Raw genomic sequence first — 22,044 nt, forward strand, 5'->3', positions numbered from 1 at the left:
CTGTCACCACGGCCATGTTAAAAATAAAATCTGGTTCTCCAGCCGATCCTTTTCCCTCCAAATTCTTTTCTATTATGGCCCTTACAGTTCTACCAAGGTTGGTCAGTCTATTCAATAAATCCTTGGCCGAATCGGATTTCCTATCATGCTGGAAGACAGCCAGGATCAGACCAATCTTGAAGAAGCCTTTGGCAGATCCTGAAGTACTTTTGAACTACCGCCCAATCTCCTTTCTACCTTATTTTGGGAAAATCCTGGAGTCCTTGATAAATAAACAGTTGGTGTGCCACCTTGAAAGTCACAGACTTTCAGATCCTTCGCAATCCGGTTTCAGAGTGGCACACAGTACTGAGACTGCTCTGGTTGAGGTCACTGACAATATTAGATTAGTTTTAGATAAACATCAGTCAGCTATCCTCGTTCTGCTTGACCTGTCGGCAGCCTTCGACACCATCTCCCATCGGATTTTTGAACGGTGACTCTGGGAGGTTGGTGTCAGGGGGCAGGCCTTGAAATGGTTCAGCAGTTACTTGAATGATCGCAATACTATTGTCCAGATGGGAAACACCACCTCTAGAGAACGACCAGTAAAGATGGGTGTTCCTCAGGGCTCTATTTTAAGTCCCACCCTTTTAATCTCTACATAGCCCCCCCCTAGCCACAGTGATAAGAACATATGGCTTCGAAGTCATATCCTACGCTGACGATACACAGATTCTGGTCACGTTAGGTCCGGACCCCAACAAAAGTAAGAAACGTTTCATAGACTGTCTGATTCATGTGGACAAATGGATGGTATCGAACCATCTCCAGTTAAATGGGACCAAGTCTGAGATCATGCTCTTCGGGAAAGCGATTAACCACTGGACTCAGGACTGGTGGCCATCTAGGCTTGGTCCATGTCCCCCCCACAAGAATCTAGTCCGAAACCTAGGATTTTACATGGACAATTGTCTGTCCATGAAGGGGCATGTGAATCATATTATTGGTACCTGTTTCGGTGTAATGCGGGGCCTTCGCAAAGTTTTTAAATGGCTTCCTCTCGAGGCCCGCAGACCCCTAATACAAGGTTTAATAATTAACAGAATGGATTATGGCAACGCCCTTTTGCTATCAATCAACTCTGATCTCTTAGACAGACTCCAGGTCCTTCAAAATACCGCTGCTAGGTTGGTCCTTAATCGCCCCTATAGATTCCCGTCGGCACACTGTCTGAGCACCCTCCACTGGCTCCCTGTAAGAAAACGCACTCTTTTTAAGACCCTATGTCTGACACATAAGCATATGTATGATAAGGGTCCAAAGTACTTGTCGTCAAAGTTACGATGGTACCAAACTGCTAGGGCACTGCGTTCTAGCAACTCTGCTCTGCTTACCCCCCTAAAAATTCATATTGCTAGACAGGGGGGACGCGCCTTTTTGTTCCTCGCCCTGGCATCTTGGAATAAAATGCCTTACGAACTTCGCAACATGTCAGACCATAGCTGTTTCCGTAAGAGGCTTAAGACCTGGCTCTTTGGAAATTAGCCTCTGGTCCCGTTTTAAATTGTTTCAGAACAGCCTGCTAGCGCCATGAGACTCGCAAGAGTGATATGTGCGCGATATAAGTACCTCTGACTTGACTTGACTTGACACTCAGTCAAAGTACATTCAACAAAAAGTGGGGGCATACCATGCAAGAAAGATGGCACTTACTCACAGGGACTAATCTCCTTTTTGCTTCCAGGGGGGAAGAAAGACACAATTGCCCCTTCTGGGGCAGGGTATGGCTCCATGTCAGCGTAGGCGGCCCATCCTATTTTTTTTTTAGCATTTGAAATTCCTGGTGTGTAATGGGCTTTCTGCCTCTCCACCCCCGCTCCAGGGAAAGTTTAATCTACCCTCAAAGGGGGTAGAAAGACTGTTGCACCCTTTTTAGGAAGGGGCATGGCCATGCCTATAGTAGGCAGCCCCCACTCCTATGTTTTTTAAACATATTCCCTGGTGTCTAATAGGCTTTCTGCGCACTGGAAGGGTATATTTGGGGTGAACACCGCCATCCATCCCCATGAAAAGGGGTGTGGGGTGTGGACAGAAAGAATAATGCGACCCCTAGTGGAGGAAATCATAGGACAATTGGGGAGCACCCCCCCCCCCCCCCCAAAAAAGTATGCCTTGGTGTCTAGTGGGCTTTCTGCCACCACGGGCGGAAAATTGGAGTGAACACCAATATACACCATCCAGGGGGTGGGAGAAAGGCTAATGGCGCACAAGACAAAGAGGAGTGCAGGCCCATGCCTGGGTGGACGCTATCGCCCCCACATTATACATCCCTAGTTTCTAGTGAGTGGATCCCTTCTTGGAGATCGCGCTTCTGCAGCTACCCCGCAAACAGGAATCTACTTGCGAGTGATATCATTTGAAAGGAGAGATTCTCCTTTTTCTAACTATACCTCCCGCATTCAAATCGGTTCTTGGGGACTGATATATGCCCCTGAGCACTAATTCTGTGAAAGTGAAGTGAGCCGATCAGCTAATTTCACTTTCAACGGAAATTTTCAGCGGTCCACTGCGCTGATCATCATTTCCCAATAATTCTTTTTTTTTTTTCTTTTAAAGAGTTGGGCTTCAGGGAAAGCACTTTCAAAACGTCAAAACCAAGTTTAGGTCCGATTTGGGTATGAAGAAGTGACTGGAGGCACCTTGTCAGTCCCCTGAGGAAGCTCATCACTACAGGTGACTTTAATAGAGATGGCTGACCTGAGATACCGAGAAAAGCCAACATGGCTGCTATGTATTTCCAGACAGTAGCCACCACCCAGCCCTGCTAGGCCAGCAAGAGCGTGAACTGTATGACATCATACATGTGGGTTTTCAAGGGATCCATGTGTTGTTCAGCACAACATGCAACAAATGTATTCCACACCCCGGAATGGATAGACTTGGTGGAGGGCGATGAGTACAGAGGATCACATCGACTGCCTCAGGTGGCAACAGGAAGGAGCACAGATGTCCCCACTCAAACTCCAGGCATGAAGGTGTAAACTCTAAGGGTTGGGGAGCTGAACCTGCCTCTCTGACTGGCAGAGGATGTCTGCCCTGTGATATAGGCAGAGTAAAGACATAGGTAGAGGTGCAGACGGTCTGCGGACCATACCAAACTCAGTTAATCCAGGGCTATTAGGTTCTGGGCTCAAATCTTCCCGGAGCCGAGGAATCAAGGGTATGGGAGAAAATGAGTAGTTAAAAGGAAAGCTCAATTTCAATCTATATATGTGCCCTCCCACCCCTAGCCCTCCCAAGACTACCCACAATGGATAGTGGAGGGTGCAGGACTCTCAGGAACAGGCCCCTCTGTAGTGGTAAAAAGATCCACCTCAATGATGCCCCACCGGGCAAAGATGACCTGAACCTCCTCTGGGTGGAGACACAACCTGTGGTCAGCAGGATGATGCTGAATGAGACCTACAGTCATGCTGTGACTACAAAACAGAAGAGAATTTTGAAATATCTGTAAGAAACGTTTCTGACAAAAAAAACTGAAGCGCAAGCTCCTGAACCACGTTGAAGGGTGCAGAAAAAAGGGAATAGACTTCAAGGTGACGAGGTGGGAGTTATATGGTTTTAGTGACATCACCATGGCATTGTTTCTGATGAGGAGATGGAGCAAGCAGCCCCCAGCAGTGCAGGAGACATTTGTTGAATATGTTACTTTCTTTTGAAAATGCTCTTTCTGGTAGAGACTCTATCCAGCTGCAGATTCCTAACCTTTTGAATATTCCTCAGGCGTAAGATTGGATTAGGTAACTTTTCAGTAGTACCCCGGCACGCCGTCAGGTGGCACCATGTGGCTCAACACTGAAGCCGTTCCGCTCCGGAAATGATGTGCGGAGCCTATATACCTGGCACCCCAGCGCGCTGACGGAAATTGCTTTCGAGGCTGTCTGCACCCCTAGACGCAGCGCTCCCTGAGTAAATTGGTTGTGACCAGTGCGCAGATACATAGACTTGGGTTCTTATTAATGGAGAAAGTTTAATTATTAAACGGCAAGGATGGGATGGTCAGTGAGGAATCTGCGGCTAGAGTGTCACTACTAGAAAGAGCGCTACCAGAGGTAAGTAACTTGTTCTTCTGATCGAGACTTCTAGCCGCAGATTTCTCACCTTTTGAATAGATACCAAAGCAGCACCTATTTGGAAGCAGGTCTGTGAATTGACTCAAACTAGAAAGCCCTGCAGGACAGAGCAGGCAGAATGCACCTCTCTGCGAACCTGACTGTCCAAACAAAAGCGCATTGTGATCATATGGTGCATGGGTACTCTCATATATTTCCCAGGGGCCACACAATATGGTTTGGGGTGTGCCCGAGGGCCGCATTGATGCCAGACGGGTATGTCGTAAGGTGGGAGTTGGGGAAGCTAAGCATGTACATGGTGTCAGTGAGTCATGGTGATATGTTGAGGGTCTCATTCCATAGTGCCCTCTAAATGAATCTCCTAGTCGCCAGAAAATTAATAGATTTGATAATTCTGTTTTATGTAGTAACTGAAACGCTATCCCTCTACCAGCCTTCTCAGCTTGCTATCACTACCTCGGGAAAGACAATTGTACAAAAAGAAGTAACTTCATTATTGAATTAGAATTAAATAGAATTGTACAATTTGAACGCAAAAAACCTACAATCAATCCCAGCTTTCTCACTAGACCAAATTGTGTGATCCTAGGCAATTGTTATATTTCACTTTGCCTCCCTTTTATTCATTTCACATGTAAGAGAACCTTGAAATATATGTGTTCAGGATATGCATAGTACAAAACTTTCTAATGTGTTCATATACTATAATGGTGCTTGTAGGAAGGTGGAATCTGACCACATGGTTCTCATCCAGGGGATACTCATCAATAGTCATAATCTATGAATAATCCCCGCCCATGTGCGGGATCCCGGAGCATATAGAAAATACATATATATACACATATATATATACATATGTGAAAACATATAAATGCAGCCTAATAATGTTCAAAACATGGCAATGCTGTAAATTACATATTTTTGCATAGTAGTGCCCCCGTAACCCGTAAGGAAAAAAGGAAGCATCAGGCAAATTATAACACAGCACTGCTTTATTGCCATAAAGCAACATGTAATTGTAGGCATTCGCCAGTAGGCTGCAGTAGAGTATCAAGAAACCAAGAAAACTGACACCCTGCCTTTAAGGCATTAGAGTAGGGGGACCGTGCCTTTAAGGCCTGCCTGTGACCCCCTGCTCCCATGATGCACTACAGGTGGCAGTTGGGCCAGTTCTTTTTTCCGGCTCCTTCTGTGAGGATCCTGGAGCTTGAGCTCTTCAGTTTTTTGACTGAAATTTTGAATTACAGCTTTTTCAAGCTTTTTTCGACGTTTTCTGGTTTTTAAGGGCTGATTCTGCTGGTTTCCAGTGAATTTTCCAATTTTTTCCAGTCAGAATGTCTCCTTTATTTAGGAAATGCCCTTCTTGTGGTAATAAAATGGCACTGGCGGATCCACACTCGGTGTGTATTGTGTGTTTACCATCAAAACACGATCCTGACCAGTGTCCCCACTGCCAGAAGTTCTCAAAGCGCACTCTGAGGGACAGAGAGCGCATTAAACTGCATGCAAGACTGGAGAAGGAACGAAGCCGTCGTGAAGGCGAGCATTCCTCATCAAGACCACCTTCGTCAGCTACGCAAGTACAGAAACGGCGACATACCAGCTCCCCGGGCTCCAAGAAGACCAGGAGTCCAAGAGGTTCGACGTCGAGGATGCCGGCGAAAAGGCAGAGAACTTCGGCGTCGAGGGATTCATCCCACCATCAAGAGTCTCCGCCGCGCAAAAGTAAGTCGGCGTCGAGAGGCGGCCCTTCGGGCTCGAAGGCTGCTAGTCTAGTGACATCTGGACTGTCTCCGTCGACGTCGAGGCTTCCGTCGACGTCGAGACACTCTCCGCCACCCTCGAGGGGGTCGACGTCGAGAGATGCGGCGACGTACATGCCGCCGCGAGTGGGCCGGTCGCCGTCGATGGTTACCCCCACTCGGCGACATAGAAGGTCGACGTCGAGATAGGCGTCAAGATCACCACGTCGACGTCGAGAGAGGTCGACGGCGAAGTCGCCCAGTCGACGTCGAGAGAGGTCGACGGCGAAGTCGCTCAGTCGACGTCGAGAGAGGTCGACGTCGCAGTCGCTTGGTCGACGTCGAGAGAGGTCGCCGTCGAAGTCGCCCACTCGACGTCGAGAGAGGCCGACGTCGAAGACACGGCCGACGTCGAGGTCATCTAGCCGACGTCAGGTGCCAGAGAAGAGGAGATCGACGTCGAGGTCTCCGCGATCGGCGTCGAGACCGCCGTCGAGACCAGAACGGCATACCTCACACTTGCCGATGGTGACGCAGACGTCGTCGACGTCAAGGGATTCGACGTCGAGGGCGAAAACTGGACCGCCCGCGGAGAGGTCCCCAGGAGAACAGTCATCTCCGGGACTGCACATCGTGCAAATATCTCCGGAAGGATCACCCGAGGCTCCAGAGCGGTTCGGACTGTCACCGCGCTGGTTACGAGATGTGGGCGCTGGCACATGTCGGAGTCCGGGATCGGACTACTCCCGCATGTATTCCCCACCGCGCAGGAGTAAATCGCCTCCGAGGGATCCAAGGCCAATTTCACCACGCCGGTCTCGTTCCAGGGACCGTCGCACCGCGCCAAAACGTCCAAGATCTCCGTCCAAGCGCAGATCAGGATCAAGGGCTCACCATAGCGAACGCTCCCACAAGAGGCGACACACCAGGTCATCCACTGGGACTTCATCCACAAGATCCTCAGTCCGGGACTACTCTCCTACTTTTTCATCCACGCCTCCATCGCGAGTGTCCCCGGTGGATGACATTATAACTTTCTCGGACGTCCTGGGTAGAGGGGCGCAGAAGTTGAACATCGCACTGCACGTTCCTCAGGCACCCACTTCTGTGATCTTTGATACTTTACACCATCGGTCAGCTCCCAGACCTCTGCTCCCGTTGGTGCCAGGATTGTTAGAACCAGCGATGGCCACGTTCCTTACACCGGGTACAGCGGGCTCGGTCCCCTCGAGAATAGCAAAGAAGTACAAGGCTCCGACCGAGGACCCTTTATTCTTGAGGGCGGACCCGCCAGCGGATTCGGTGATAGTGGCGGCGGCCATGAAGTCTCACTCAGCCTCAGTATCTGCTTCTGTCCCCCCTGAGAAGGACAGCAAGCTGATGGACTCCTACGGCAGGAGAATGTGCAACACCTCTGCCTCGCACGTGAAGGTCGCTAGCGCTTCAGCCCTGCTGGGGAGGTATGATCGTTCCCTATGGGATTCCCTGGCCAGATTCGTGGAGAAATTGCCTAGGGAGGACAGGCAGGACTTCACGGAGATCCTCCATGAAGGCGGACTGGTGGCCAACCAAGTAATAAGCGCAGCGGCGGATGCATCAGACCTAGCCGCGCATGGCTACTCCCATGGCATCTGCTCCCGCCGTTCGGCCTGGCTCAGATTAACGGGCCTCAAACCAGATGCGCAGAAAAGAATTCTTAACCTGCCGTTTAATGGATTATCGCTATTTGGAGCTCATGCGGACGACCAAATGAGCAAGATGAAAACGGAATTGGACACCGTAAAGGCTGTGGGACTGGAAAAACGCAAAGAGTTCCGCAAGCGCTTTCGCCAGGGCGACAAACGTGCCTTTCACCAGCGCGTTCAAACGCCCCAATGGTCCTCTCAAAACCAACAGAGGTCCCAGTTTCAGCAAAGGGGCCGGGGCAGAGGAAGAGGAAATGCTAAACAGCAGCAGTCCTCTAACAAGCAACCTCCCAAACAGTGAAAACTTACTTCCTCCGCGCTCGTTCGCCACTCCGGTAGGAGGAAGTATCACCGCTCACCTGGCAGAGTGGAATGCAATTACAAACGACAGATGGGTGCTGAGTATTGTAGAGCGTGGCTACTTGCTGAGGTTCAAATCTCCCCCTCCGCAGGTACCCCCACGGAAACAGCCACTCCCTCCCAGCCAAAACAAGCTTTTAAAGGACGAAGTTGCCACTCTCCTCTCCAAAAACGCCATAGAGGAAGTTCCAAACAGGCAGAGAAATCAGGGAGTGTATTCCCGGTATTTTCTTGTTCAGAAAAGAGGAGCGATCGGAGACTACAGACCCATCCTCGATCTCCGCCTACTCAACAGATTTCTCAGAAGAAAAAAATTCAGGATGCTAGCACTGCACCAGATCTTCCCACATCTACACCAGGGGGACTGGATGTGTGCCATCGACTTACAGGATGCATACTTCCACATTCCTGTCTCAGCGAAACATCGGAAGTTTCTCAGATTTCGCATCTTTCGCCAACATTATCAATACAAGGTCCTGCCATTCGGCCTCAAGTCCGCGCCACGAACATTCTCAAAGTGCATGGCAGTGGTGGCTGCATTTCTCCGCAAACGGAAGATATTCGTCTATCCCTATCTAGACGACTGGCTCTTAAAAAGTTCCACTCCGGCTCGACTCCAGAGTCATCTCTCGTTCTGCCTAAACCTTCTACACTCGTTGGGCCTTCAGGTCAACTACAGGAAGTCGATCCTCAATCCAACTCAGCGGATCCACTACCTGGGCGCCTCTCTAGACTCCTCAAGCGCAAGCGTGTGTCCTTCGGAGGAGAGGTTATCCTCCATGCTGCAAAAAGCCGCACGCTTCTCAGCACGGAATATCCCACAGCCAGACAAGTGTCATCTCTCCTGGGATCTATGGCCTCGTGCATCTACATCGTGCCCAACGCACGTCTGCACATGCGTCCTCTGCAACAAGACCTAGAGGATCAGTGGTCGCAGAGGTCCGACCGCTGGGAAGATCACATTACCCTTCATCAAGCCGCCAAGGATTCCATCCGGTGGTGGATGAAGCGCTCCCATCTGCTTCACGGCGTCCCTTTCCATCAGGCGCCTCCGACACAGACAGTGGTCACAGACGCCTCCATGCAGGGCTGGGGGGCTCATATGGGCCGGCTTCAAGTACAAGGTCTCTGGTCCGCTACCGAACAGAGCTATCACATCAACTTCTTGGAGCTCCGAGCAGTCCATCTCGCTCTCAAGTCCCTGTACCCATCCCTGCAGACCGACTATGTTCAGGTTCAGACGGACAACACCACAACTATGTTCTATCTGAACAAGCAAGGAGGGACCAGATCACGGGTCCTGTCTCTGGAGGCCCAGTCAATCTGGAAATGGCTTCTGGCGAGAAACCTGACGATCGTCGCTGTTCACCTGCCAGGGACCCTGAACGTGCAGGCGGACGGCCTCAGCAGAGACTTCGTCGAAGCGCACGACTGGGTGCTCAACGAAGACGTCGCTCAAGACATCTTCCGCTTGTGGGGCATACCGGACATCGATCTGTTCGCAGACGCGGACAACAAGAAATGCCCCGTCTTCGCCTCCAGGTTCCCTCAACGGGGGTCGCAGGGGAACGCGCTTTTGATCAGCTGGTCGAGGACATTGCTTTACGCTTTTCCTCCTCTCCCTCTCATCCCGGCTGTGATTCAGAAGTTCTACAGGGCCAGAACTCGGATGATCCTAATAGCACCGGAGTGGCCCCGGCAGTGGTGGTACCCAGATCTACTCCAGCTGTCGGAGGTACCACAGAGGAGGTTGCCATGCCTGCCGAACTTGCTGACCAAGGACAAGGGGAGAGTGTTCCACCCCAATCTCCCCTCCCTCCGCTTGACGGCATGGCTCCTGAATTCATCCAGTACGGACATCTAGATCTTCCACCGGACTGTATGAGCATTCTTCGGGAGGCAAAGAGGCCCTCCACGAGGAAGTCGTATGGCTTTAAATGGAAAAGATTCTGCTTCTGGTGTAGAGATAACGCCCTTGATCCGATCCGGGGTCAAGAACAGGTTATTCTCCCCTACTTACTGTACTTGGCGAAGTCTGGGTTAAAGTACTCGTCCATCAGAGTACACTTAGCGGCTATTACAGCCTATAGGAAGTCTCCTACCCAGACCTCATTCTTTCAGATGCCAGTGGTAAAGGATTTCTTAGAAGGGCTTAAGAAAGTTTACCCACCTGTAAGGTCTCCTTCCCCTTCCTGGGAACTTAATATCGTTCTCTCTAAGCTGATGGGAGCTCCTTTTGAGCCGATTCATAAGGCCTCCTTGCAACATTTGACCTGGAAGGCTGCCTTCTTAGTAGCCATCACTTCGGCCCGTAGGGTTAGTGAAATTCAGGCCCTCTGCTGCAAGGAACCTTACACTGTGTTTCATGCTAATAGGGTGGTGCTCCGTACTCATCCGAGCTTCCTGCCCAAGGTGGTTTTGGACTTCCATATTAATCAGGTGATCACGTTGCCCACCTTCTTTCCTCAGCCGACCACTCCCCCGGAGAGAGCTCTACACTCTCTTGACCTCCGGAGGGTTTTGAAATTCTATCTAGCTAAGACCCTTACTCTTAGAAAGTCAGACAGGCTCTTTGTTAACTATGGGCCCACTAATACCGGGCTGGCTGCGGCCAAGAGGTCTATCTCTAGATGGATTGTCTCTTGTATAGCTTTGGCTTACCAACTGTCCCACAAAGTTTTACAGGGTAAACCTAGAGCATACTCTACTCGAGGGAAAGCTTCTACTGTAGCACTCCTTCGCAACGTTCCCATGTCTGAGATCTGTAAAGCGGCTACATGGCGCTCAGTCCATACTTTTACGCGCCATTACTGCCTAGATTCAGACGCGCAGGCCGACGCCCAGGTGGGGCAGGCTTCTCTGAGGAACCTGTTTGCATAACTTTAAATGCAAAATGTGTTTTGCTGTTTGTTTTTTAACTGTTTTTTGCTCGTCCGCGAGACTTTGGGTATGGGCTTGCTACTCTATTCATAGATTATGACTATTGATGAGTATCCCCTGGATGAGAAGGATTAGTTACTTACCTGTAATCCTAGTTCTCATCCAGGGGTATACTCATCAAAGTCATAAGCGACCCACCCACCTCCCCGGACGAGCAATGTTTTCTCTTTAAATAAGTAATGTATGGAAGACAGATCTACTCAGGTGCGGAGGCACCGCCAAAAAGAACTGGCCCAACTGCCACCTGTAGTGCATCATGGGAGCAGGGGGTCACAGGCAGGCCTTAAAGGCACGGTCCCCCTACTCTAATGCCTTAAAGGCAGGGTGTCAGTTTTCTTGGTTTCTTGATACTCTACTGCAGCCTACTGGCGAATGCCTACAATTACATGTTGCTTTATGGCAATAAAGCAGTGCTGTGTTATAATTTGCCTGATGCTTCCTTTTTTCCTTACGGGTTACGGGGGCACTACTATGCAAAAATATGTAATTTACAGCATTGCCATGTTTTGAACATTATTAGGCTGCATTTATATGTTTTCACATATGTATATATATATGTATATATATGTATTTTCTATATGCTCCGGGATCCCGCACATGGGCGGGGATTATTCATAGATTATGACTTTGATGAGTATACCCCTGGATGAGAACTAGGATTACAGGTAAGTAACTAATCCTTACCCACACTTTTTTCCTGGTGTTTTGCTGGTTTTCGACTTAGTTTGGCTGGGATTCTGCTATTCAGGACCCCAGCCTATCTGCTTTCCCCTTTAAATTGATTACATGTACTTTAGGTACACTCTAGCTTGGATTCTGGGGTACTCTTATAAGTCACTAGTATATGGTATACTATATACCCAGGGCATAGGTACCCCAGAGGAATACGAGGGGCTGCAGCATGTATTATGCCACCCCTGGGAAGCCTTTTAAAATCACACAACAGGTCTGCTACTGCAGCCTGTGTAAGGTGGTGTATGCACCCCTTACTGAGGTATAGGTTCCCTATATCTCTCCATATCACTGCACATGTAAACCTATCAGTCACCCCTATGGCTGGCCTTAACAATCCTGAAGTCAGGGTGCTTGGTTTCATGTGAGAGGGTGCACATGCATGAGCAGAGCCCCTCTGTAGCTTTCGGAATCTTTATTCCGGGGTTGTTTGTGATGCAGCCAAACCATATACTCTTAAGTGCATTATAACCACGCGGTAAATGCTAACTTTGGAATGGCTGCATGGAAACATGTTGTGTTTGGTGTCAAATACCTTGGAATCATACCTCCACACCAGTAACTGTTGGAGGAGGTATGATTCCAACCTTCTAGAGGGAGAAACATGGCACTTCCGGTATACCGGGTACCAGCTTAACAGAACCCTGGCATCACAAAATGGATGCTGCACCCACAGACACGAGTCTGCCCTCCTGCTGCTGGACGAAACCCCAGCAGGGGAGGCCTGGACAATAGGTTTCCTGTCACAGGGAGGTGTTACCACCTCCCAGACAGGCTTTAGTGTATTGGGCTGGGTGGGTGCACTCCTAGATTGCTTTGATGTCTGCACTGGGGGCACATTTGGTGTCCCTGTGCATAATCCAGCTCAAACCGGCTGTAGGGGCAATCAGCCCCTGCTCTGGCACGAAACTGGACAAAGGACATGGGTGTAGCCACACCTCTGTCCTGACCCTTCCATAGGTGGGTCCCCAGAGTTTGTCCCACCCCTTCCTTGGGTATAAAGTAGGAACCCACTGGCTACAGGACTTTAGACTACACCTGGATGAAACTCTGATACTGAATCCTGGAACTTCGCCGATCTACATTGAACTAGATGACTGAAGAATCTCCCTTGGATTAAAGGAGTTACTCCCCTGCAAGGCAGGAATCAAAGACGCATCTGACCGGTCTGCATCCCGAAGCACCCACCAGGGTCCGAAGAATTTTGCAACACAGGAGGTGGGGTTCCGTGGTCTTACAGGTCGATCAGTGCCCACAGCAAGTCTGAGACCCGTATCCTTCGTGGCGACCATGCAACCCGAGCCCTGGACACCGCGTCACTTTGCAGAAGCATCAGCTTTCCAACCACGCCTGCAGCTGAGCTTTGGGTTACTTGTAGCCCTGACCCCGAGCAGCATTTTCACCGAAGACTGCCCTCCTACACTCCACGAGACTTTCGCAAGCTGGCCCTTTGTGTTTTCTCTCGAGGTCCCTTCGCGATCCCTAGTCAGTCGACTGGTGGGTCCCTGCGAAGGCAACTTTAACTGTAATTGGGCTTTCCTGGTTGCTCCAGATGTGCCCTGACTCTCCATCACTTGGGGAGTCCCCAGGACCTTGCTGGTCCGCACCGAAGCATCTTTTCTCTTCCTGTGTGGGTTGCTGTTGCCAAGGCTTGTTGGGTCCAATCCGGGCACCGACACCGCAGCACTCGACATCCTTTGTGGGACAGCTCAAATCCAGCTCCTGGTCGTCATCGACGCCTCGTGGTCCTCGTAGCTGCCGAGTCCAGCTTCACTTCTTTGCACCTGAAACACCCGACATCGGTGGGCATTCATCTATCGTGCCCATGTTCACAGGCAAGTGACTCAGACTCTGTCCCCTCTGCTTTCAGGTTCTTCTGATCTTCGATCTGGGCTTGGATCACACCGGACACTTTTCTCCTTCCCGGCAGCAGCACATCGCCATTGAAATCAACGACGATTCACGACACCATTTGACACCTATGCACCCGGTTTCCCTGGGTGAGGTAACTCGAGTACTTCGGTGCTCCCGTGGGTGCTGGCCCTAGAACCCCCTAAGTCTAAAGAGGTTTGCTCAAAGTCCTCTCCTAAGTGTCCTTAACTTCTAAAATACCAACCGTGAGTTTCCCATAGAATAGTACGGGGCTCGCAGCTGTGTATTCACACTGCACACGTACCCCGTGGGTCTCCTGTGTCACTACCTTGGGTGGTTCCTTGGAGTCCCAGCGATTATACGTGCTCTAGGCACTGTGTCTAGTCAAGTCGTGGTTCTTAGACCACTTTCTTAATATATAGTTTGGTCCGCCTCTAGGGCCCATTGTATATTGTGCTATTTACTGTCGTTTTAGAACTGTATTATTGTGTATCTTGGACTCTAATCTCATAAAGAGATTAGTAGGAAGTGTTTAGAAATAAATACATATATTTTATATATACCTTGTGTGGTTCTCCTTTCATTTAGTAATTCAAGAGGTTATAATCTGGTAAACCAAGCTGCTTAACACTCCTTCAAGACTTAGCCTGAAGGCCCTCTCCATAGCTACCACTAGGACAGCTTTCAATAAAGGTTTTCTTTAAACCTATCATCAATAAGGGTAGTTTGGACTAGTGAAAGGTGCCCACTATAACTAGTGGACAGCATATACCAGGCCAACTTCTCACATTGCTCATGTCATGTATAATATCAACCCAGGCCACCCATTGGGTTCCGCATAACAAATAACTTGCCCTTTTAGTTCACAATTGGCATTGTTGTCAGGGTGGGAGAAGGCATGAATGTTTCTATGTTCTTTTTTGAAAACTATCACTTTTAAAATGCACTTCTCAATGCACTGATATAATCTGATGTACTAAAGATGAAACGTTTCTGCATGTTTGAATTTTGAAGAGACTTTGTAATTTTTATAAAAGTTTGTTGAAAGAGGTCTTAAAAATAAATGTGTTCCTAAAGTTAAGTAGTGCAGGATCCCTTTCTTTTACTTCTTTTCTTTTACTAAAGTCATCTTGTAAATAAATAGTTGCCTACTGATCTAACATCTTTCTGAAAGTTAGTGCTTTCTTAAGTAAACAGCAGCCCAGTGCAGTCATTCAGCGGGGGGCTGCATGTGAAAGTCAGGAGAACCACAAGCGGCCCCCAGGCCGTACTTTGAGTATCACTGGTATGGAGTGACATCTATTTTACCGCCTGGCATATGTCTAGGATAGGGACTACGTGTGCTAGCGCAGTCGTAGCAGATGTGGCCCTGGTAAAATAACCATGTAGTACTTCCGGCAGCTGCTTTTTGGCCACTTTGTAGGGGATCTTAATGCAGAGCACAATCCAGTGGGAGATGCTTCTCTTCTGTACTGCCTTGTCTTTTCCACCTGGTGTTACTTGGTACAATCAACATAAAGGCGGAGTGCTCTTTTGGGATCCATGTGATGGAGCCTTTCCTCCTACTGGTGAGGTGGAGCAAAGAACGCCAGCAGGGTTATAGTTTAACTGATGTGGAATGGCATCACAACTTTTGGAAGAAATGATGCTCACATCCACAGAACCAGTTTGTATTGGAAAAATGTAGTGTATAGTGGCTTGACACAGAGCCTGAAGCTCACCTCCACACTGTGCAGGAGAGATAGCAACAAGAAACACTGCTGTAATAGTTAAGAGCCTTAAGTGACATCTCAAATAAGTGAGGACCAGATTATAGTCCCGATGGGGTATTGCAAAGGAGGAAGGGGCACAACATATGTTGTAGCCCTTTCAAAATGTGCATTACAACTGGTCACTTAAACAATGGAGGCTGATCTGGAAAACATTAGAAGGCTGTAGGAGCCAACATATAAACCTTAATTATGCCCAAAGCAAAGCCTTGCCGGGCATAAGACAAAACAAACAGAATGTTAGAAATTAGCTTGGAGGGGGTTAATCTGGTGTGTTAGACACTAAACCACAAATTTGTCAAAACCACAGGCGTGTACAGTTTTCGTCATGGGACACCTAACTGCTATAATGACATCAACCACCTGCACAGGAAGGTTGAAGGTGTTCAGCTGTCACCACTCAATCTCCATGCATAAAGGTGGAGATTGTGAAGCCCAAGTTCAGAACCGGACCCTGTTGCACAGGCAACAGGTCCTCCGGGAGGGTCTGCCTGATTGGAGGAGAGATGATCAAGTCCAGGAGCTCTGGATAACATTCTCTATAACCAAACCGGAGCCACTAGCATTATTTGGGCCCAGTTGGTCCTGATCTTCTTGGGAACTAGGGGCAGGAGTGGTATCGGCAGAAATGCATGCAGAAGTCCTGAGTTTTACTCAATGAAAAATCCGTGTCCAAGCAAGGGACTCCTTGGAAACTACAACACGCAGAAGCGCTGACATTGTGTTTTCTTGGCAATGGCGAATAGATCAAACCAAGGTTCTCAAAATTCACAGAAGAGGCCTTGGGCCACCTCTGGGTGTAATTGCCACTCGTGATCCACTAGACTCCCATGGCAGAGTTTTTCCACTCTGGCGTTCAAAGGGCCCACCAAGTGGTTCACCATCAGGAAAATTCTCTGGCAATCCAGGCATTTCCATAGACGCAGCGCCTCCTGGCACATAACATGTGTATTTGGAAAGCACACGTTCACTCCGAGGCATCTTGGCGCTGAATAACAGATGTTTATTGTTACCCATCTCAATGATACTCACATGGTCCAGGACTCCGCCCTGTTTATTTCAATGCCACATGACGGTAGTGTTGTCCATGAGCACCAGACCTAGGCTCCCCTTGATGGAAGAAGGAAGGCTTCCAGTGCCAAGCGGATAGCCATCAGCTCCAGACAGTTGATGTGGAGACGGGACTCTGCAGGACACCAGAGGCAGCCCAACCCAGAAGAGATGCATCGATCACCACTGTCAGTTCTGGGTGGGAAAGAGAGACGGGTATGCCGCTGACCCTATGGCAGTCCAGCAACCACCACTGCAGGTCTTTGGCAGTTTCTCTGAACTTTGAATGTTGCTGGAGACGTCCCTTTGATATTGGGCCTTCTGGGACTTCAGATTCAAATGAAGAGCCTGCATGTGCCACCTGACGTGCTCGAATAGCAGGAGGCCATCAACCTCAGTCAACCTCAATGAAATCCAGGACCAAGGCGTAAGGATCGGAATCATAGCCTGTCCTGGACTCTCTGTGCTGGCGGAAAGGTATGAAACTGAACCGTATCCAGAATGGTTCTGATGAAAGAGAGTGTCTGAGAAGGTGTCAGGTTGTGACTTCGGCATGTTGATAGTAAACCTCAAGGATGACAGGAGGTTCGCCTTAGTCTGGAGGTGGCTGAAGATTGCCTAGGGCAAGCCCGCCATCAATAGCCATTCATCGAGATATGGGAAGACTAGTACCCCTGACCTCTGAATGTTTGCTGCTACCACTGACATCACTTTTGTGAACACACGTGGTCCACAGGTCAGGCCAAAGAGGAACACCGCAACCTGAAAAAGCTCCTGTACAACTACAAACTACAGGTAGCACAGGTTAGACAGCAGGACAGTTATATGGAAATAGGTATCCTGCAGGTCCAGCGCTACCATCCTGGGCTAGGGTGAGCATTCTGAATTTCTCCTTTCGCCACATTCCTCCATCTTTCTTGGGCACCGGAAAGTAGCTGGAATAACACCCACATACTACTTATGGTGCTGGCACCCTCTCGATAGCCTGTTCGAGTGCTCCAGAGAGAGAGACGGGTAGGGATCCAAAGAGCCAGAGCAAATCTGTGCGGAGAACTCTTTGATTTGATGTGTTGTGGCTATTGGCTCTGGAATCTCGGGTTGTGCTGGAACCGTCAGTGGGACTGGCTCCGAAGTGAATCAAGTTCATGAGTGAGATCAAGAGTTTTGTCACTGCCCTTGAGCTTGCTCAGGCCAATGTGAGTAGAGTGAGGGGGCGGAATCCTGCTTCGATTTATTGTGCTTCTTTTTTTGACTTACAGACTATTTGGACCACGATAAAAGCCGGCCTCTAAAGTGGCTTTTTTGACTCTGGGAACGGAAACAGGACGGGGATCAAACTTTTGACGTGGACCGCGACTTTGAGCAGTCCTCATGAGGAATCTTTTTATAGTTGGCAATGTAAAGCTTTGCTCTGCGGTTCCCAATGGCCTATGCGTTCATCAATGCACAGTGGATGCATGCCGTGGTGTCATGGTCTGATCCAAGACACCACAGGCATACCTGGTGGGGATCTGTCACAGATATTTGTTTGCCACAGTCCCCAGAGGGCTTAAAACCTGCTGTTTTTATGGGTGATATCCCTTGCACACTGAAGAAAAGTTTGAGGTAAATGTCTCTGAGAGACATGAAGGGAGCTCCGGATCCGTGTCTGGTGGCACAGAAAGAAAGGAACAGACATCAGCGCACAGGGGTGACTCCTACATAGGTTTCAAACGTCCTTTTTGGAGTGCTGAGCTGCACAGTGCCACCTGATGGCACGCTGAGGTACTGCTGAAAAGTTTCTGGATTCAGTAAGAAGCATGGAGATTATTCAAAAGACCAGGAATATGAAGCTAGAAGTCTCCATCAGAAATACATTTCTGGATCCAGTCTGGTACCTGGGATTTTCAAATGTGGAGGAATCTGTAGAACAAAGCATCCATCCAACCAGCAAGCAGTTAAACAATATAGGTGGGTAAAAAACGGAGAACATTTAAATTATGTTTATTAATAACATATCATCATCAGCAGGCATTACCAAAAACTGTGAAGGTAGTGGCATGGTGGCTAGTACATACATATGTATTCAGTATTCACCTGTGAATCTGGATATTTGTGCTGTCCAATGTCACCAGCCCATTTGTTGCAGTTCTCCTATATCCCACAGGCGGTCGTTCCAGCATGTCAATTGGATACCAGTATCTTACCAAAACACCTTCACTTCGTAGGTAGGTCTCTACTTGCACCAACTCATTGACCTGTAATGTAAGAATTAAGTACTTGAACATAACTTTAATAAACTATAAGAGTTCGGACTTAATGCATTTTGCGGTAAGAACTTCTAATGAACCTACATGCGAAACCACAACTTTTAAAGTTCATTGGCTGTCTTGAGGGATCTTAGTAAATGTCTAGTTTTCAAAAGTCTGCAGCCGACCCTAGGCAAAACTCTTAAATAACCGTTTACCACATTAATTTCGGAGTCTTTGCGGATCTATTGATTTGTCATTTAGAACTGGCATAAACCCAAATGATACAAATTACAAAGGGATTTTGCTGTTAAATATACAAGAGGGCACTTATTTAACATACAAAATAGAAATGACTAACACAAACAAGCACACAACTCTTGCATACATTTTGCCCCATATTACAATGGAGCCTATTACTGAGTAATGGATGGAGTACAGATGTAACTGTAAAAATATAAGAGAATCCATTCAGAAAGTATCAACTATCATCATCTCTGCATCCATACCATGATTTCTACTTATGTTGGCATGAACCTTATGTGCATGAAGGAAAAACCAGAAGTGTGAACATTGTTATTAGGGAAATGTAACGCCCTGAACGTCTCAGGATCGTTTAACAGACACGACAATGAGGACGCAACCACTTGTGAAGGGTTAGTTCTTTTAATGAAGGCAAATAAAATACAAAGAACAAACAAGAGTTATAGTCACTGGAATCCTCCAGGCTAAGTACGTTACCAGCCCACAGCACGGATGGTCCTAACCGTCCTCTGCATATACGCCGATCCCGGCGTATGCCAACAGAGGGCAGAAATGAAATGGCCGACAATGCCAATCGGTAGGCTGTGAGGGGCACGAAGAGTGTTGGGGAGAATCGAGGAGTCAGGGAAACACCCAGCCGGGGTCTCTACCTGAAGGGAGCAGCCGCTCAACCTCTTCCTCAGACTGCACCGGGACGCGGAGTCACCTCCTGGTGATGCGTCACCGATACCCCAATCACAAGCAAGAAGACTGAACCGAGAGCAGCCGCTCGATCGATCCTGTGGACTTCCGAGTCTGTAACGCGGCAAACACCTCCTGGTGTGCGTTACAGCTGGCAGTCCCTGTGTCTCTGGTCGGGCTGGGAGTTACGACTCCAACCAGCAAAAGCGCCACTGCGCTTGGACTCAGCCGAGTCAAAAAGCGAAGCTCAATGGTTGACCGGTAGAGCTTCCGGGTCCTTCACAGGTGACGATGGGGCAAGACACGGCCCAGGGAGTAACGACTCGACCTACCTCCGTTCTTGCCTTACTGGAGCACCACTCCGGAACACTGCTCTTCACGAAGCAGGTACGTCGGTGTAAACACAATATCCGACAGCCTTGTACCTCCCGGTTCCTCCCTTTATAGGGCGTGTTTTCCTTGAGTTATGTAACAGCTCTCCTGTTTACATAAGGGCGTGTTTCCCTTGAGTTATGTAACAGCTCTCCTGTTTACATAAGGGCGTGTTTCCCTTGAGTTATGTAACAGCTCTCCTGTTTACATAAGGGCGTGTTTCCCTTGAGTTATGTAACAGCTCTCCTGTTTACATAAGGGCGTGTTTCCCTTGTATGACAGGAATTCTTGACAGTACATCCTCCCTCTCAGCGGCTCCCCACGGGTCCAGCGCTGGCAGGAAAACGCTGATGGAACAAGGAGACCAAGCGCGGAGCATGAACCCCTTCAGCCGGTTCCCATGAATGCTCCTCCGGGCCATAGCCTTTCCACGCAACCAGGTACCACAGCTTCCCCCTGCGCCATTTGGACGCCCGTATGCCCGACACTTCATACTCCACCTCCGACTCCACGCATACCGGCCTAGGTGTCCCAGACGGCTTGGAGGGTGCTGGTTTGAGCAATGATACATGAAAGACAGGGTGTATCCGCAATGACTGGGGCAAGCACACCTTCACGTTCACGGGACCCATACACTTGGTAATTCGATAGGGGCCCATGTACTTGGGATGGAACACACTGTTCTTTCGAAACCTCATGTTTCTTGTGGATATCCAGACGTAGTCTCCAGTGCGGTACAGTGGCCCGGGCCTTCTCTTCCTATCTGCCGCAGCCTTGTATCTTCTCTTGGCCTCTATTAGGACAGCCCTTGAGCGCATCAACGTGTCTTTTATGTGTGCCACCCTGTCCGCTGTGGCGGGAATCCTGTCCTCTCTGAACGGATGTAGAAATGGCAAGAACCTGGGATGTTGGCCATAGTTGCTATAGAACGGAGATGACTGTGTGGAGCTGTGAGTGGCGTTGTTATAGGCTATCTCTGCAACCCATAGCAAGTCGACCCATTCTTCCCTGCCCTGGTCCACAAAACATCGCAGATACTGTTTGAGCGTTTGGTTCAGGCGCTCGGTTTGGCCGTCCGTTTGAGGGTGGTAGCTGGTGGACAGGGCGGTCTTAACATGCAGCGCAGTGCACCAAGTCTTCCAGAATTGCGCAGTAAACTGCGACCCCCGGTCCGACACGATCACCCCAGGTAATCCATGCAGTCGTACCACATTCTTTAGGAGTAGTGACGCCAATTCCCCGGCCGTAGGGACTCTCTTGCAGGGGATGAAGTGCCCCATTTTCGTCAAGTAATCCACCACCACCAGTATTGCCGTCATCCCCTGGTCTACCGGTAGGCCCACCACGAAGTCCAGTGATATGCTATCCCATGGTCTATCCGGGGTCTGAAGTGGATGTAAGAGCCCTTGGGTTCGGCCATGGTCGGCCTTCATGGTAGCACACGTAGGACACTCCTGTCCCCACCTCCTGACATCCACTCTCATGGTTGGCCACCAGAAATGCCGTCCCATGCTAGCCACCGTTTTTTCAAAGCCCAAATGACCTGCGCATGGAGAGTCATGGCACCAGATGAATGCTTGTTTCCTTAGCCTAGGCGTGGGTATCAATAGGCACCTGCCCTTCAGGGGTATCCCGTCCTTCAGCTGCCATTCTCTGTGACTGAGGAGCCACCTCCGCCATGCGAATGACCTGATCCCTCTCTTTATTCCCCTCAGGAAAGTATCCGGTTGGATAACCCCCAATACCATCCTCGGGGAAATGATGGAACGCTCGGTTGCAGGCAATGGTTCCTTAACTGCAGATTGACGGGACAGGGCGTCCGCCTTCCGGTTTTCCGTCCCCGGCCGATATGTGATGCGGAAGTTGAACCCCGCAAAGAAGATCATCCACCGCAGCTGCCTGGGAGAAAGGTGTCTAGTGGCCGTCATGAACTGTAGGTTCCGATGGTCCGTGTACACCGATACCACATGTCTTGCCCCCATCAACCAATGCCTCCATTCGGTGAAGGCGTCCTTGATTGCGAGAAGCTCCTTCTCCGCAATATGGTAGTTGCGTTCGGCGTCGTTGAGTTTGCGGGACATGTACGCAACGGGATGAAGCACCCCTGTGTCGTGGTTGCGTTGGGACAAGATAGCCCCCAGCGCCACATCCGACGCGTCCGCTTCCACCACGTAGGGGAGATCCGGATCGGGGTGAGCCAACACCGGCGCCTTACCAAAGGCGCCTTTCAGGGC

At 49.4% G+C, this 22,044-nt stretch overlaps 1 protein-coding gene across 2 annotated transcripts in view; it reads right to left on the minus strand.

Annotated features, from left to right (window-relative positions):
* HECTD4 (HECT domain E3 ubiquitin protein ligase 4) overlaps positions 1 to 22,044 on the minus strand; it is a 2,430,065-nt gene that overhangs the window by 975,674 nt on the left and 1,432,347 nt on the right. For both annotated transcript variants that reach the window (XM_085634374.1, XM_085634373.1), the window contains exon 57: positions 18,342 to 18,502. In XM_085634374.1, coding sequence (XP_085490500.1) covers positions 18,342 to 18,502 — 161 coding nt within the window. The remainder of the gene's footprint in view (positions 1 to 18,341; positions 18,503 to 22,044) is intronic.

Source organism: Triturus cristatus, chromosome 11 (genome assembly GCF_964204655.1).
Source record: "Triturus cristatus chromosome 11, aTriCri1.1, whole genome shotgun sequence".
Lineage (NCBI taxonomy): Eukaryota > Metazoa > Chordata > Amphibia > Caudata > Salamandridae > Triturus > Triturus cristatus.